The 14,842-nt window shown below is 41.0% G+C and overlaps 1 protein-coding gene across 5 annotated transcripts in view; it reads right to left on the reverse strand.

Moving 5' to 3' along the window:
• Positions 1–2,550: 2,550 nt before the first annotated feature.
• anln (anillin, actin binding protein) overlaps positions 2,551–14,842 on the reverse strand; it is a 105,488-nt gene continuing 93,196 nt past the window's right edge. For all 5 annotated transcript variants that reach the window (XM_087978598.1, XM_087978594.1, XM_087978596.1 and 2 more), the window contains 3 exons: positions 8,738–8,845; positions 6,605–6,777; positions 2,551–4,142 (listed from right to left, as the gene is read on the reverse strand). In XM_087978598.1, coding sequence (XP_087834724.1) covers positions 3,998–4,142; positions 6,605–6,777; positions 8,738–8,845 — 426 coding nt within the window. In that variant the 3' untranslated portion in view covers positions 2,551–3,997. The remainder of the gene's footprint in view (positions 4,143–6,604; positions 6,778–8,737; positions 8,846–14,842) is intronic.

The following is a 14,842-nucleotide window of genomic DNA, read 5'->3' on the forward strand; positions in this document are numbered from 1 at the left end:
AACCTGTTGGACTATAACCTGGTGTTGTGTGATTTTTAACTTTGTACACCCCAGTCCAACACCGGCATCTCCAAATCATGACTACTATCAGCAGTCCCATGTCTGCTCCTGCTCAGCGTATGCTCCGCCTATACATGAGGTAAGTTTATACACTTTAAATTTACCTTCCCATTGGACCTCTGGTCAGTACTATTGCCAGAATGCTATCAAGGCCCATTGTATTAGCAATATCCAGCACCTCCAGAGTTACTTAGTATCATGTGGAGTGGATCAAATTGGCTGAAGATTGGCATGTGAAACTAGGGACCACCAGAGGAGGCCAAAGTGGATCATCCACATAACATTTCCAGCTGATGGTAGTAGTAATGATTTAGCTTTTCACACTGTAAAAGGCTCTTTCATCATTGAGGATGGGATATTTGTAGAACCTAGGTTAGAGTGGTGCTGGAAAAGTACAGCAGGTCAGGCAGCATCCGAGGAGCAGGAAAATCGATGTTTTGGGCAAAAGCCCTTCATAGGTTTTTACCTACTTGTAGAACCGCCTCCTCCGAGTTTTTAATTGTTCACCACCATTCACAACTTGATGTGACAGGACTATAGGTCTTAGATGTGATGCATTGGTTGATCATATAGCTCTATGACTTACTGCTTATGCTGTTTAGCATGGCGGTAGCACTGGGTGGCAGCTTCACTAGATTGACACCTCATGGCTAGACGTGCCTAGTTTTGCTCCTGGCATGCCCTCCTGCACTCTTCATTGAATGAGGGTTGATCCCGTTTTGATAGTAATGATTAAGTTGGGGATATGCTTTGCATGATGTTGCAAATTGTGCTGGAGTATGATTCTGCTGCTTTTGCTGTCCCACAGTGCCTCATGACACCCAGCTTTGAATTGCTGGATCTGTTCAAAGTCTGCCCTATTTAGCACAGTGATAACACCATACAACACGATGGAGGGTATTCTCAATGTGAAAGTGGGACTTAGTCTCCATAACTGTACAGTGGTCACTCTTACTGTCTGCTCAGTTGTAGCTGAAGCTGGTAGACTCGGGAAGATATTTCATCACGTACAGTTTTCCCTCTTGTTGGTTCCTTCACCATCTACCACAGACCCAATCTTGCAGCTATGTCCTTTAGGACCCGAACAGCTTAATCAGCAGTAGTTACCAAACCACTCTTGAAAGTGGACATTGCAATCCCTCACTAAATACATTTTGCATTCTTGCCACCCTCAGTGCTTCCTCCAAGTGTTGTTTGCCTGACTATACCTCTGTGCCACATTTGCTGAGTCTGTCCTGCCGGTGGGAGAGGACCTATCTAGGGATGGAATGGTGGTGTCTGAGGCACAATAAGACCAAACAAACTTGATTATTCTGGGAGACAGTTCTCCCAATGTTGGCACTACCCTCTGGATATCAATGAGGTCCACAGAGCTGTTTTGCCATTGTCATCCTCAGTGCTTAGGTTGATGCCATCTGGTTTGATTTTGTTATTGAGCCTTCATAACAATTGAGTGGCTTACTCAGCCATTTCAGAGGGTGGTTGAGTCACATGTAGGCCAGATCAGGTAAAGACGGCAGGTTTCCTTCCCTGAATGGCATTCATGAACCAGATGGACTTTTCAGACAATCAACAGCCCGTTTCATGGCCATTAGAATCCTAAATGCAGATTTTTTTAAAAATTCAAACTCCATCTGCTGTGATGGGATTTGAACCTGGGTCACCAGAATGTTAGGTTGGTTTCTGGATTAAAAGTCCAGATAATATCACCAGCCAATTGCATCCCCCAAATTTAATTCATTACAAACTTTCTCCTCAATCACCGCCTCCCAATGACTCTAGAACTTCTAATGGATTCACAACGTGGATTTAATCGCTCAAGAGGCCTAGTGGACATGATTTTCACAAGACAAATCCAAAAAACGGCAGAGCAGCAGCAGAAACCTTCATACATTCTTTCTTTAACCTAGAGGTATTTTGGCAAAATCCCCTCCAATTTGATTGCTCACAGAAACATGGCATAAGCAGCAGCAAATCATGAATCGCACCAAAAAATCCACCATAGACCCAACATGCTTGCAAACTGGAGTCAAGCTTGTCTGACAGGCCAAGGTAGAGGCAAAACACAAACCGGAATCGGAGCATGTGAAAACCTGAGCTCTTCATACACCACCTGTCAATTTGTGGCTGTTTATGTGGATCCAACATTGGCTTGTTTATTTATGTATGGATTCAAATCCAGAGTGGAAGAGATTCAACCTTAGTCTCAAGGGATTGCCCAAAAAGAGGACTAGTTTGTCAACTTGAAATCTGTTTTCAAATGGAACAGAATTTAATAAGTTTTAATATATTTCCACCATCAGCAACTTTGGTTATCGATGCCTTCAGCAGTCACGGCTTCACCCCTGGAAATGCCTACCATTTCACATAGCATCAAAAGAAACAATCCTGCAAAACATGTTTCTGATATTCTACTATGTTAAAAGGTGCTGTGTATACACAAGTTATTAACTAGTAATCAATCCACAAACACAATATCTTTCAGATGGCTGTGTTTTGAAGCAGTTTATTTTTTGTGCAAAGATGGCCCTGTAATAATACAATAAAACATTACAAAATGGAACTAGATAACATTGCTTGATTAAAGATAGACACGACAGGATAGAAAATGGAGAAAAATAGAAACATGACTGGAAATAAAAATAGCATAACTTTGCATTTAATACTTTACAAGTTTGTTAGTGTGATATTACAATATTTATTTGACATACATTTCATGGTAGTATAAACTATAGCTTGGACAATAACTATGACGTCAACGTTTTCCAATGTGTTTTACAATGGCATCAACAGCTTGTGTTCAAAATCATTGCATACTAGTATCAGCATAATCAAAACATCCCGTCTTTAAAATGTTATAACTGGAGTGCACATATTACAGTAAAGGCTAATTTAATACACAACAGGAACAAAAAAAGTTAGCCCTGAAAATATCAAGTAGGATTATTAAATTATTCACAATGATGTTGACACAAAAAAATTACAATTGAAGTTTTAATACGTCTCTCAAGAACGGTCCATATAAATTTTGCGTAAATATTAAAATGCTATTTGCTGAAGTAAAATGTGACAGCCTCCAAGCATTAAGCAGGTAATATAATAGCAGCATAATTTAAAATATATGTATAAAGTTATTGCATAGTGTGTTCTGGTACCTCAAAAATTCTGGTGTTTCAAACAATAGAAACAAAGATTCAGATATTTCAAATTGACATTTGCTGAAATTAGTCCATGAGCTAGGCCAACAATTTTAAGATACATGGTGTAACAGCCAAAACAGCCTGGTAACATGCAGAACCCTTTAGAGGGCTCAGTACAATCATATTCACTTCTCGGTCAATTGCACTTATGCACAAACTTTGTGAATTGTTGGTGAGATACCAGATGGAAACGGATTCCTTTGAGGGACTGAGATATGTCCAATATTTTTAAAAAGTGCTGACACATGGAGAACCACACAATTAACTTTTTTTAAAATCAATACGGTTTATAACAACAGTTCCTCTTATTTGCAAGTAGTTACTATTTGTAATTGCTTAATTACTTCAAAGCGACATTTATCAAATAAAATCCCAGCCATGAAGGTTACAGCCATTCTTACACATGATCAGATACTGAGCTTTTAGCTGTTGCATCTTTTCAACTGCAAAAGAACAGGTGTAAATCAATAAGCTCAAGGAAATAGCTATTGTATAAAATGTTACACAATATAATTATAGTCTTCCAAAGTTCTACCTTCTCTAATAATGTTAATGCTTGATCAATCAAAGACTATCTTTTCTGTTTCTAGATTCTTTTCAGGCATTACGTACAATGATTATTGCCAGTTTGCTGGTTGTTCAGGAACATTTAAATGTACAAAATGCCACAAATACTTGCACTTGTTCAATGCTCAATGTTTTAGTCACTTATGGACTTTGATGGTAAATAAAACTAGCTAATAATGGTGTTCAATCTCCTTCAAAAGGATGTGAGGTCTGTAGCAAGCATCTGGTTGCCAAGTTCGCAGATCAACTAGAACCCGATTGAGCTTCTGCATCCAGAGGTTGCGTTCATCTTTGGTATCAGCAGACAACCAGTTCCTGGAATAGATGGAAAGGGTTTAACGGAGTCATTATAAAACATTAAACAGTACATAGTGTCATAGAGATATACAGCATGGAAACAGACCCTTTGGTCCAACTCTTCCATGCTGACCTGATATCTTAAATTAATCTAGTCACATTTGCCAGCACTTGGCCCAAATCCCTCTAAATCCTTCTTATTCATGTACCCATTCAGATGTCTTTTAAATGTTGTATTTGTATTAGCCTCCACCATCTCCTCTGGCAGCTCATTTCATACACGCATCATCCTTTGCATGAAAAAGTTGCCCCTTACGTCCCTTTTAAATCTTTCCCTCTCACCCTAAACCTATGTCCTCTAGTTCTGGACTTCCCCAACCCACGAAAAAAACTTGTCTATTTAATCTATCCATGCCACTCATGATTTATAAATCTCTAAGATTACCCCTCAGCCTCTTCAGCCTCTCCCGATAGCTCACGGCATCCTTGTAAATCTTTTCATTATTGTTAGATTCCTAAAATCCAATTCAAACAAGTTTATATCCAATCACATTTCAGTTTGGCACAGGGGAGAGGAACAAAACCAATCTAATTAATTTTCCCTCACCCTAGCCAGAAGTCTTTTCACTTCTGGTTATGAAAAGCCAATGTGGGGAAAATATTTAACCATAGTAAAGTCATAGTCAATTGAATATGGATAATAAATTTAATCATTTCTCAAACATAAATGGAGAATGAAAACAAAAAAAAACACACTAGTGGAGTGCATGGCACACTAAAGTATGATGCCTGGAATTTAAGTATTGCAATCAGAGGGACCTGGAATAATGCTGTGTAAAAATCTTTTCCAATAAATTCTCTGGCAAAGAATCTAAATTGAACTGAGGTTTAGTCACGCATCCCCAATTCTATCAGGACTAAATTTCTTTGATTTTGTCTCAGCATACATGCCAAATCAGATTATCCAGTTTCAGTTTCCTGTCAGGTACATATATCTCACAAGCAAATGTTGCAGAACAAAAAATGTGTGGGCGGCACGGTGGCACAGTGGTTAGCACTGCTGCCTCACAGCGCCAGAGACCCGGGTTCAATTCCCGACTCAGGCGACTGACTGTGTGGAGTTTGCACAGTCTCCCCGTGTCTGCGTGGGTTTCCTCCGGGTGCTCCGGTTTCCTCCCACAGTCCAAAGATGTGCAGGTCAGGTGAATTGGTTGTGCTAAATTGCCCGTAGTGCTAGGTAAAAAGGGGTACATGTAGGAGTATGGGTGGGTTGCACTTCGGCGGGTCGGTGTGGACTTGTTGGGCCGAAGGGCCTGTTTCCACACTGTAAGTAATCTAATCTAATCAGGGCTAGCCCAGCTTACATATCACAACTAAAAGAGACCGACTAAAATAGGTTTAAATGAACAACTAGGCTAATTTCCTTTGCATTTTCCTGTGGGGAATTTCATGGTAAACAGTAACATGACTGAAATCAGAAACTGAGCACCAAGAAGTGAAAACATTGCCGTGTCTCTCAGTACAGTATTCCTGAGAGATGCGCTCAACTAAGTCTGGTTGAATTGTGACCTCAAGAGAAGTCAGTAAAAAACAGAATAAAAGTAGGCCGCTCTACCATTCAGTTGGATCACAGTTAATCTGTATCTCAACTCTACCAACCCATTGTAGCATCAGATCACTTGACATGCTTACCTAACATAAATGTTATGATCACAGTCTTGATTGCTTTAATTGCTGCAATGTTTTGATGAAGACAATTCCAGATTTCTACAATACACTGAGAAAAAGTGCACCTGGACTTCCATCAATTGTCTAGCTCTACCTTTCTGCTTATACCCCTTTATTCTGCATTCCCCTGGCAGAAAAAAAAAGTAGTCTTTTAAAAAAAAGTTCATTTATGGGATGAGGGAGTCACTGGCTAGTCAACAGCACTTACTGCCCATTTCTAATTGGCCAGATGGCATTTAAGAGTTAACCACATTGCTGTCTGGAGTCACATGTAGGCCAGATGACAGTAAGGATGACAGTTTCCTTCCCTGAAGGACCTTAAATGAACCAGATGGATTTTCCAACAAACAACAATGGATTCATAGTCATCATTAGAGTCCGAATTATAGATTTTTACTGAATTCAGATTCCACCATCTGCTGTGACAGGATTTGAACCAGAGACCCGAGAACATTACCCGGATCTCTGGATTAATACTCCAGTGATAATATCATTTGGCCATCGCCTTCTCTTATTGGCATATTTCCAATCAAAGCTCCTCTTAGTTTTCAGTATCTGGAATAGATCACAATTCAACCTACTAACTTAAGGGAATATAAACTATTTTTATGCAATTTGCCCGTATAATTTAACCCTTAAAGTTCAGGTATCATTCTAACAATGCGTCACAGAGGCTAGCAGGACATGATCAGGGCACTGAAATTTCATATACAACTCCCCCCATCAAAAGTGTTCAAGACCCTGTTGCTTACTTGGTGACACAAAGAGTATTCTTGCACTGACTGACAAGAGTCTCTCTGTCATCTTCTCGTTGAGGTCTAACAGTGACAAGTTCCAAAGTGTAGGGTCGAGCACAAAACTCGCGATTAGCCGGTTCGATTTTCCTGCTCGTGCAGTTAGCCAGGTTCAAACGGCCAAGTGGGTTCTGAAGGGAAAAACAGTAAATTAATAACATCTCCATATATACTCTTTCATATTCAGCAAATCTTCAAGCAAAATCAGAAAGTGAAAGGAATTTGCCAAGCTTCGTTGAAACAAGGAGTGGGACTAATTGAATAGCTCTGCCAGATAACCATGTGAGATATAATATGCTGAACAGTCTTCTCAATATCATATGATTCTACAAATTCACCATATACAATTTAGGCCATCAACGGACATAAGAGGGCGAACATATATCAATTATCCAAACCAGGGCAACAATGTTGGACAAATCAAACAACATTTGACCTCACTTACTTTGGAAATATTAGAGCAGGTGATAAAATATGATTCTATGGCCAAGATTTTGAAGAAGAATCTTAAACAAGAAAAGAGGCATAGAGATGCTGAAGGCCCACTCTGATCATTCCAGGTATGGGCACCTGAAGGCCAAGCCACCAATGATCCAGGAAAGAAAATTAGGGATGGGAGGAGGCATTATTATCCCTAATTCTATCATACATACGTAAATCAACTTGCAAACTTTGCAAACAAATTAATTTGGAAAATGCTCAAATCTGAAATGACTCCAGTACAAACAGAAATAATCTCAAGACAGCAAGGGATATATTCAGAGAATAAAAGTAAACTGATAAATAGAAGTGATGTCTGGCAAATGTTCCTTTTGTGCAACCCAATGAGAAGCCATGATCTCATGTGCAGCAAATGGGAAAATGTATAAACTTCCAAAACTGACTTCCTTTAAATTGCTGAGGAGAAAGTGAGGGCTGCAGATGCTGGAGATCAGAGCTGAAACTGTGTTGCTGGAAAAGCGCAGCAGGTCAGGCAACATCCAAGGAAGGGGAGAATCGACGTTTCGGGCATAAGCCCTTCTTCAGGACTTCCTTTAAATTGCATCTATTTAATTCAGCATTATGCTTCTTTATCACTTAAAACCAACCTTGCACTAACAGTATATTAAATTGTACCAAAACAGCAAGCAACAAAGCATAGATATTGGATTAGGCTCTTCACAGAATTTTAAAAAATGGTTAAAACACTTATAGGCAGCCATTCAGCCTTTGAATCAGTGACAACACTATTTTGTTGGCACTATTTCAGTTTTGAGCACACACAACAACCAAGTTTAATAAATAGCTTATGAATTTTGCAGAATTTGAGAAAATAAACATGGAAAGCTAAAAGGGAAACCAGATTTTCCAAGGAAACAATGAAATGTACTTTGCACAAACATCCTATAGAAATGTGTTCAGAAGTCCTTGAAGTACACAACTTGGGAATTGAGAAAACTTTGTGGTCAACAAATCTGCAAGTAAGCAGAATTTATTCTCCTAGCCCAGTTAATCATCATATATTATAATCAATCTCGGAAATGCTGATATTGGTCCACATGACAGCAGGTGGGCGATTCTGAGCCTCAAGCCTCTTCTGCCACTCAACGAGATTAGGGCTAGTCTGTGCAGACAATGTCAGAAGCCAACTTCATGGTGGAATTAGCTGAAAGAAACTGCAGATGATAAAATGCTTTCAACTGGTGTCAGTAACATGCTGCACTATCCAAAAGACCTGAACCCTGTTGCAGATGAGACTCAGTACAGAAAGGGTACAGGTTTGTAAAATATTCTGGATCTTGGATTTAAATATCTCTCCTTTTATTTAAATTTAAAAACCTCCTTTGTGCAGATTGCCAAGCTATTAGCCTCCTCACTCTGAGCATTTAATTAAAAGGCGTGTATCGCCTCCTAGATAATATCCAACTTCAGGAGCTGTAAATTATGCTAAGCATCAAAGGTTAGCTAGTTCAAGCACAGAGAAAGGCTACTAATGTATGCATCGCAGAAAAAATACAAATAGCAAAAGGAATAGTGGATTTGCATTGTTGATTCTGCACTTCGGTTATTATTTTCTAATATTACGGCAATAGTTCTTGTGTATCTACAGACCTTGCATTTCTCATCATCTGGATAGGTCCAATAGGAGATGCAGTTTCCTGATAAAACACACCAGCGTCGATGCCAAGCTCCAAAACCACTCACATCATCAAACATGGTCTGCAATGAAAGAAATGTGTTGGGTTTACCACTCTGTTTATTATACACTTATCAAATTTTACAGTCAACATGCTATATGTTTTATATTTTCTGTTATTTTTTGTATTAGCCACTTAGTTTTTTGAGAGCTATGCCCAGCAGACAAAAATTATGATTTGGTTTTCTTTCCATCGAAAGAAGCAGAATACAAAGTTAAACCTGAAGATTTCAAAGTTTTGATGAGGAGTACAGGACTGTTCAATGACTTATTTGTAAAGTGTGGCATTTCAGTATGAAAAAGGAACAAAACTTGTGTACTTAATTTTGTTCTGATCTTAGACAGTTGTTCATTCTGAAGTTGTCATGAAAGGATAAAATGGCACTGTGATTCTCCAACAGGGACCTTGAGGAGACCGGATGGTGCCAGAAGGTACCCAGCTGGAGAAGAAACCATACAGAGGTCCTCAGAGGTCTTTTTGGCCAAGGCATTCCAGAGACAGTTAGGCCCTCCAACCCCCACCACCAGCCACTCACCAAGCCTAGGAAGACGCATTGGGTGGTCAGACGAGGGCCAGCCTTTTCCCAGAGGACCAGCAGACAAAGTCATATCTCCAGAACCTAGAAGCCTGTCAGTGGTTACCGCTTGAGCCAGCGCTGTATCTACAGTCCAGAGGAACAGCCAGCAATACCACAGTAATTGAACTCCTCTGTGAGCCACACTCTACTGCACCCACCTCACGCCAAGCCAAATAGTCTTCCACACTCAAATGCATGCAATATCTTCCCTCACATGCTCTCATTTTCCCCCAATTCCCCACACCACTAAGCTCAGTGCTGCGTACTCACTGGCCTGGGATAAGTCATCACCTTTTGGCCATTTGCACCAGCACTAAAATAAATGACAGCTTTTTTTACCTTATTCAATCCCTCAATCTCTCCCACTACATAAGGAAGCACCTATAACAGGCCCAAAGGGGAGGGATGCCCAATATCAGTGGCCCCATCTTTAAGGAGCCTATCCTAATCCTTGCAGGAGAAGACCAGAATAGCTTTTGGGGAATGCTGAAATGTACATGTTTCAGCTACCAAGAAAGGACTATTTTCACAGTAAACCTGCTGTCAGTCATTTATTGGATACCACTTCTAAACACTGGCCACAACACCACTTCTTTCTATAGTCTCGCAGGTGTCAAGCAGGATGCTCACAACCCCAGTGAAGAAATGGACTGCTCCTCCAGAAAACCACTCAAGCCCCAAGGAGAACAGTCAGGACCCTCAGTGGAAGTGTCAGCCTCTTGCACCCTTCCATCAGCTCAGATAGTGCCACTCAGTGGGAATGTCAGGTTCAGAACATTTACGATTACAAGCTGGTGAACATCGCACTGTGACAGCGCAACAGCTAGCCAAGGAAGAAACACCCACACCCCAGCACTCAGAGGATGGCCAGAGATCAGGCACCTGCTCAGTCCAGAGGCTGCACAACTGCAGTTACGCTATGAAGATGCGGCTACATCCCAAACACAAGCATTCATTTTATTGCCTCAGCAATTAGCCCTCATGACTGCACTCATGGCCGTAAGGGAACAGGAAATTTGACCCTCACTCCAGGCACCCCCTGGAGACCAGGTGGTGCCAGAAGGTACCCAGCCGGAGAAGAAACCATACAGAGGTACCTCAGAGGTCTTCTGCCAAGGCATTCCAGAGACAGCTAGGCACTCCAACCCACACTATCAGCCACTCACCAAGTCTAGGAAGATCCTTTTCCCTGGCATGGAGACTCTCCGCTGTCCAGACACAAAAACCAGCATCAACAGCGCCCCTACCCTGCCCACCTAGAGTCATATGACTAAACATCTGAAGCCATGGGCTTCTCTCCTGCCTAAGACCACATCAAGAGGTATTAGGCGAGAAAGTAATAAACCTTTGAGGACACACAGATGGAAATGCACTGTATAATTGATGCTTATGTTTCCATAAATATTCATGGGTTTGCAATATAACTATTTGTTTGGGCTTCTCTCTCATCCTAAATGCAACTATATCACTGACATCTAACATCATATAGCAGATGTTGTGGAGTGGTGTTGGGAGTGAAGGTGAAATGTACAAGGGTACCCCAGAAGGAACAGTCCAGGTGGAAAGCTGACAAGAGAGGAATGTGTGTCTGGTCGTGGCATCCTGCTGGAGATGGTGGGAATGGTGGCATATGATTATTAAATGTGAGTCTTTATCACAAAAGAATTTGAGTTCAGGATTAGTGCAAGTTTGCTTCAATTATATAGAAATTTAGTTAGAATTAAATACTATGAATACAGTTTTGGTATTCTTTTCTCAGGTTGGATGTTATTACCATTGAGATTGTGCTACTAAAGGTTGACCTGGCTTGTTTCAGATGACAAGATCATCTTTTGAAGAAAGATGAGGCAAAATTGGGTCAGTATTATCTAGAGTTTCAAAGAATGGGCGGTAATCTTATTTTGGGTGGCACGGTGGCTAGCACTGCTGTGTTTCAGCGCCAGGCTCAAGGGTTCAATTCCAGCTTTGAGTGACTGGCTGTGTGGAGTTTGCATACTCCTCTATGTGGTCTGGTTTCCTCCCACAGTCCAAAGATGTACAGGTTAGGAAGATTGGCCATGGTAAATTCAGGTTTACAGGATAGGGTGCAGTTGGGATGCTCTTCGGAGGGTCAGTGCAGACTCGTTGGACTGAATGGCCTCTATCTGTACTGTAGGGATTCTATGATCCATGGTACACATTGATATCATCAATGTGATTATTGAGGGGATATGGAAGCAAAATGAACACCTCCCAGGCTCCCTGTCTGTGAACATACCAATCAGACACCTGACCATGACCAATCCCTTGGAGGAGAATTGCAGATTGCTCTTAACTTGCTGCGCCAGGACATCCTGACTGACCAAAGTCCCCGTGGACTTTAAGGGCTATTTCCCCAAGACTTTGAGACACGGCTGTTTGCTTGCTGCTTGCCACATAAGCTGCTGGCACATGGTGCAAGCATGAGACTGATATAGCACAATGCCACACAAAGTCATCCTCTCTTTTGACTGAAAGCTGACCAGCAATGCAAGCTGCCTGGCCATGTAACTGTGCTAATAAGCAAGGGATGGACCATGTTTTAAGGGAGCAAATGAGTCGCCGCAAGAAACAACCTAGTCTACTCTGTGAGCAGTGTATTTGTCCCAGAGCAAAGTGGCTATGCAGCAGCATTTAAATGCTAGTTTTCAGTGGACCCTAGAATACGCTTCCTAAAATGTCCTGCAAGTGGATTAGAGAGGTACCATTATGATTCTGAGGGGTTGGCAATTATCAGATGCTAATATTGGTGGATAAGAGGTGCATGTCACTGGTGCCCATATATCATGACTTGAGATGCTGTTGCACGGTGACCAAAACAGAGGTTGTTAACAGCCAGTGGTGAGTTGAAGTTGTGAGGTACTTGCTCTGAATTCCATGTTGAGAATTCTAGGTGTCTCGTTTGCTCGCAGTGGGTGATAGAATGGGAATATTAATGAGGTGAGATGTACAGTTCGTACAAGCAATAATTCTCCTTAATACGCAACTTGCCACAATTGCACCTCAATGCCTAGAGCATAGTTAAAAAGTGCAACAATTTGTACCTAAGGTCGAAATAAGGCCTAGCTGGACTTCTCGCTTGATTCTGCCACATTTAGAGCCATAGAGATATATAGCACAGAATCAGACCCTTGGGTCCAACTCATCCATGCTGACCAGATAAGCTAAATAAATCTAGTACCATTTGCCCACAATTGGCCATTATCCCTCTAAACCCTTCCTTTTCATACACCCATCAGATTCCTCACCATATCTCACGATATGCAGGTTTCAGACTTCGACAAGATTTAATCTCTGTTTTTATTTTGCTGGGAATCAGCAGCTAAGGCAGTCATTGGCAAACAGGAAATCACAAAGTATGTCCATGTAATATCAGATTTTTAATGTCAGGATTACCATTAAGAAGGCATCTGCAAGTATGGCACAGAAAACTTGTAGAAGTGCGTTGATGGAAGTTAACTCCATTAGTTAACTTCCATCAGGACAGGAGACAAACCATCATCCAGAACATGAGAAGCATATTGAATTGGAACAGCTGGGTCAAGGCGATAAGTTTCTCAGGACAACCACATTTCTTCATTAACTTCTAAAAGGCCCCCATGCTAATTAAATCAAATTCTTGGTCAGATCAACAAATATGAAGAAGTCTATTTTCTGTTTTTAGCCTCTTGGCTCCAAAGCTTTCAGAACTTCGGAATTAGATCCCGATTGAAATATTGCACTAAGTGGTTTCGTAGGATTCTAGTAAAGATTTGTTATATTCCGCTAAGAGAAGTTAGATTCCTCTACAATTGTCATAAGATTGGCTACAGCTGGACAACATCAGGCTAATTAGCTAAAACATAATGTTTTAATCAAGTCATTTAAAATTCCACTAGATGGTGCTGTTAGATTGAAGTACAAAGAATTCCTGATACATATCCAAATACACTAGAAACAATATTACAAGATCCATGAAGAATGGTGGGGCAATGCCAACAGATAAAATACTTTCCTCAAATTCTATCCATGGAACTGGATATATTATTCAATTATCAGGAAGCTTTCAAATTATTTGGCCAATGTTTCACAGCCTGGCACAATGTGGCACATTTTCCTGATTCAGGTGGTGAAAATTAGAATTAGTAGCATCTGTTTGGGTAATTTAAATGACACCAGGGACAGAAATAGCATCCTTTGCTTGTGCCGAAACATCATTCAGGATGTCATCTTGATAATAGACAAACAAAAGGTACTCTTTGTCCACATCTGAAAGTGAGATTTGGATAGATGCATATGCAAAATTAGGGGACCAACTCCCAATCTTGGTTCCTGTTTTAACCTTGCTTTACCCTGAGACAGTCAGCACCAGTGCTGACAGCATCTAGGAAAACTCATGTGAAACTGCATGTTAAGTACAGGCAAGTACTTACTTGCAATAATCAACACCACTCCTAGCTCCTATCTCACTCCCAAAACAATGGCCTAACCAGAGTCTTCTTGTCCAATTTAAAAATTGAAACAAAAGCTTGGCCCTTAACTGTCAATCAACATTAATGGTTGCACTCTCCATGGCAATACCTCAGCAATACCACTTGCCAATCAATCATCACTCACTTCCTATGCAGTTTAAGATGTATGCTGAGAAGAGTAGAAAGGAAGTAGGAGTATACTTAAGAGGGAATTCAGGAGGGCAAAAAAGGGGACATGAGATAGCTTTGGCAAATAGAATCAAGGAGAATCCAAAGAGCTTTTACAAGAACATTAAGGACAAAAAAGGGTAACTAGGGAGAGAATAGGGCCCCTCAAAGATAAGCAAGGCGGCCTTTGTGTGGAGCTACAGAAAATGGGGGAGATACTAAATGAGCACTTTACATCAGTATTTACTGTGGAAAGGGATAAAGAAGATATAGACTGCACGGAAATAGATCTTGCAGAATGTCCATATTACAGAGGAGGAAGTCCTAGATGTATTGAAACGGGTAAAGGTGGATAAATCCCCAGGACCTGATCAGGTGTACCCGAGAACTCTGTGGGAAGCTGGGGAAGTGATTGCTGGGCCTCTTGTTGACATATTTGTATCATCAATAATCACAGGTGAGGTGCCGAAAGACTGGAGGTTGGCTAACGTGGTGCAACTCTTTAAAAGGGGTGGTAAGGACAAGCCAGGGAATTATAGACCAGTGAGCCTGATGTCAGTGATGGGCAAGCTGTTAGAGGAATCCTGAGGGACAGGATGTACATGTATTTGGAAAGGCAAGATTGATTAGGGATAGTCAACATGGCTTTGTGTATGGGAAATTACGTCTCACAAACTCAATTGAGTTTTTTGAGAAGTAACAAAGAGGATTGATGAGGGCAGAGTGGTAGATGTGATCTATATGGACTTCAGTAAGGCGTTTGACAAGGATCCCCATGGGAGACTGATTAGCAAGGTTAGATCTC

This window comes from Chiloscyllium plagiosum, unplaced genomic scaffold (genome assembly GCF_037043375.1).
Source record: "Chiloscyllium plagiosum isolate Xiang-an unplaced genomic scaffold, Cpla_swu_hap1 HiC_scaffold_34, whole genome shotgun sequence".
In the NCBI taxonomy this organism is placed as follows: domain Eukaryota; kingdom Metazoa; phylum Chordata; class Chondrichthyes; order Orectolobiformes; family Hemiscylliidae; genus Chiloscyllium; species Chiloscyllium plagiosum.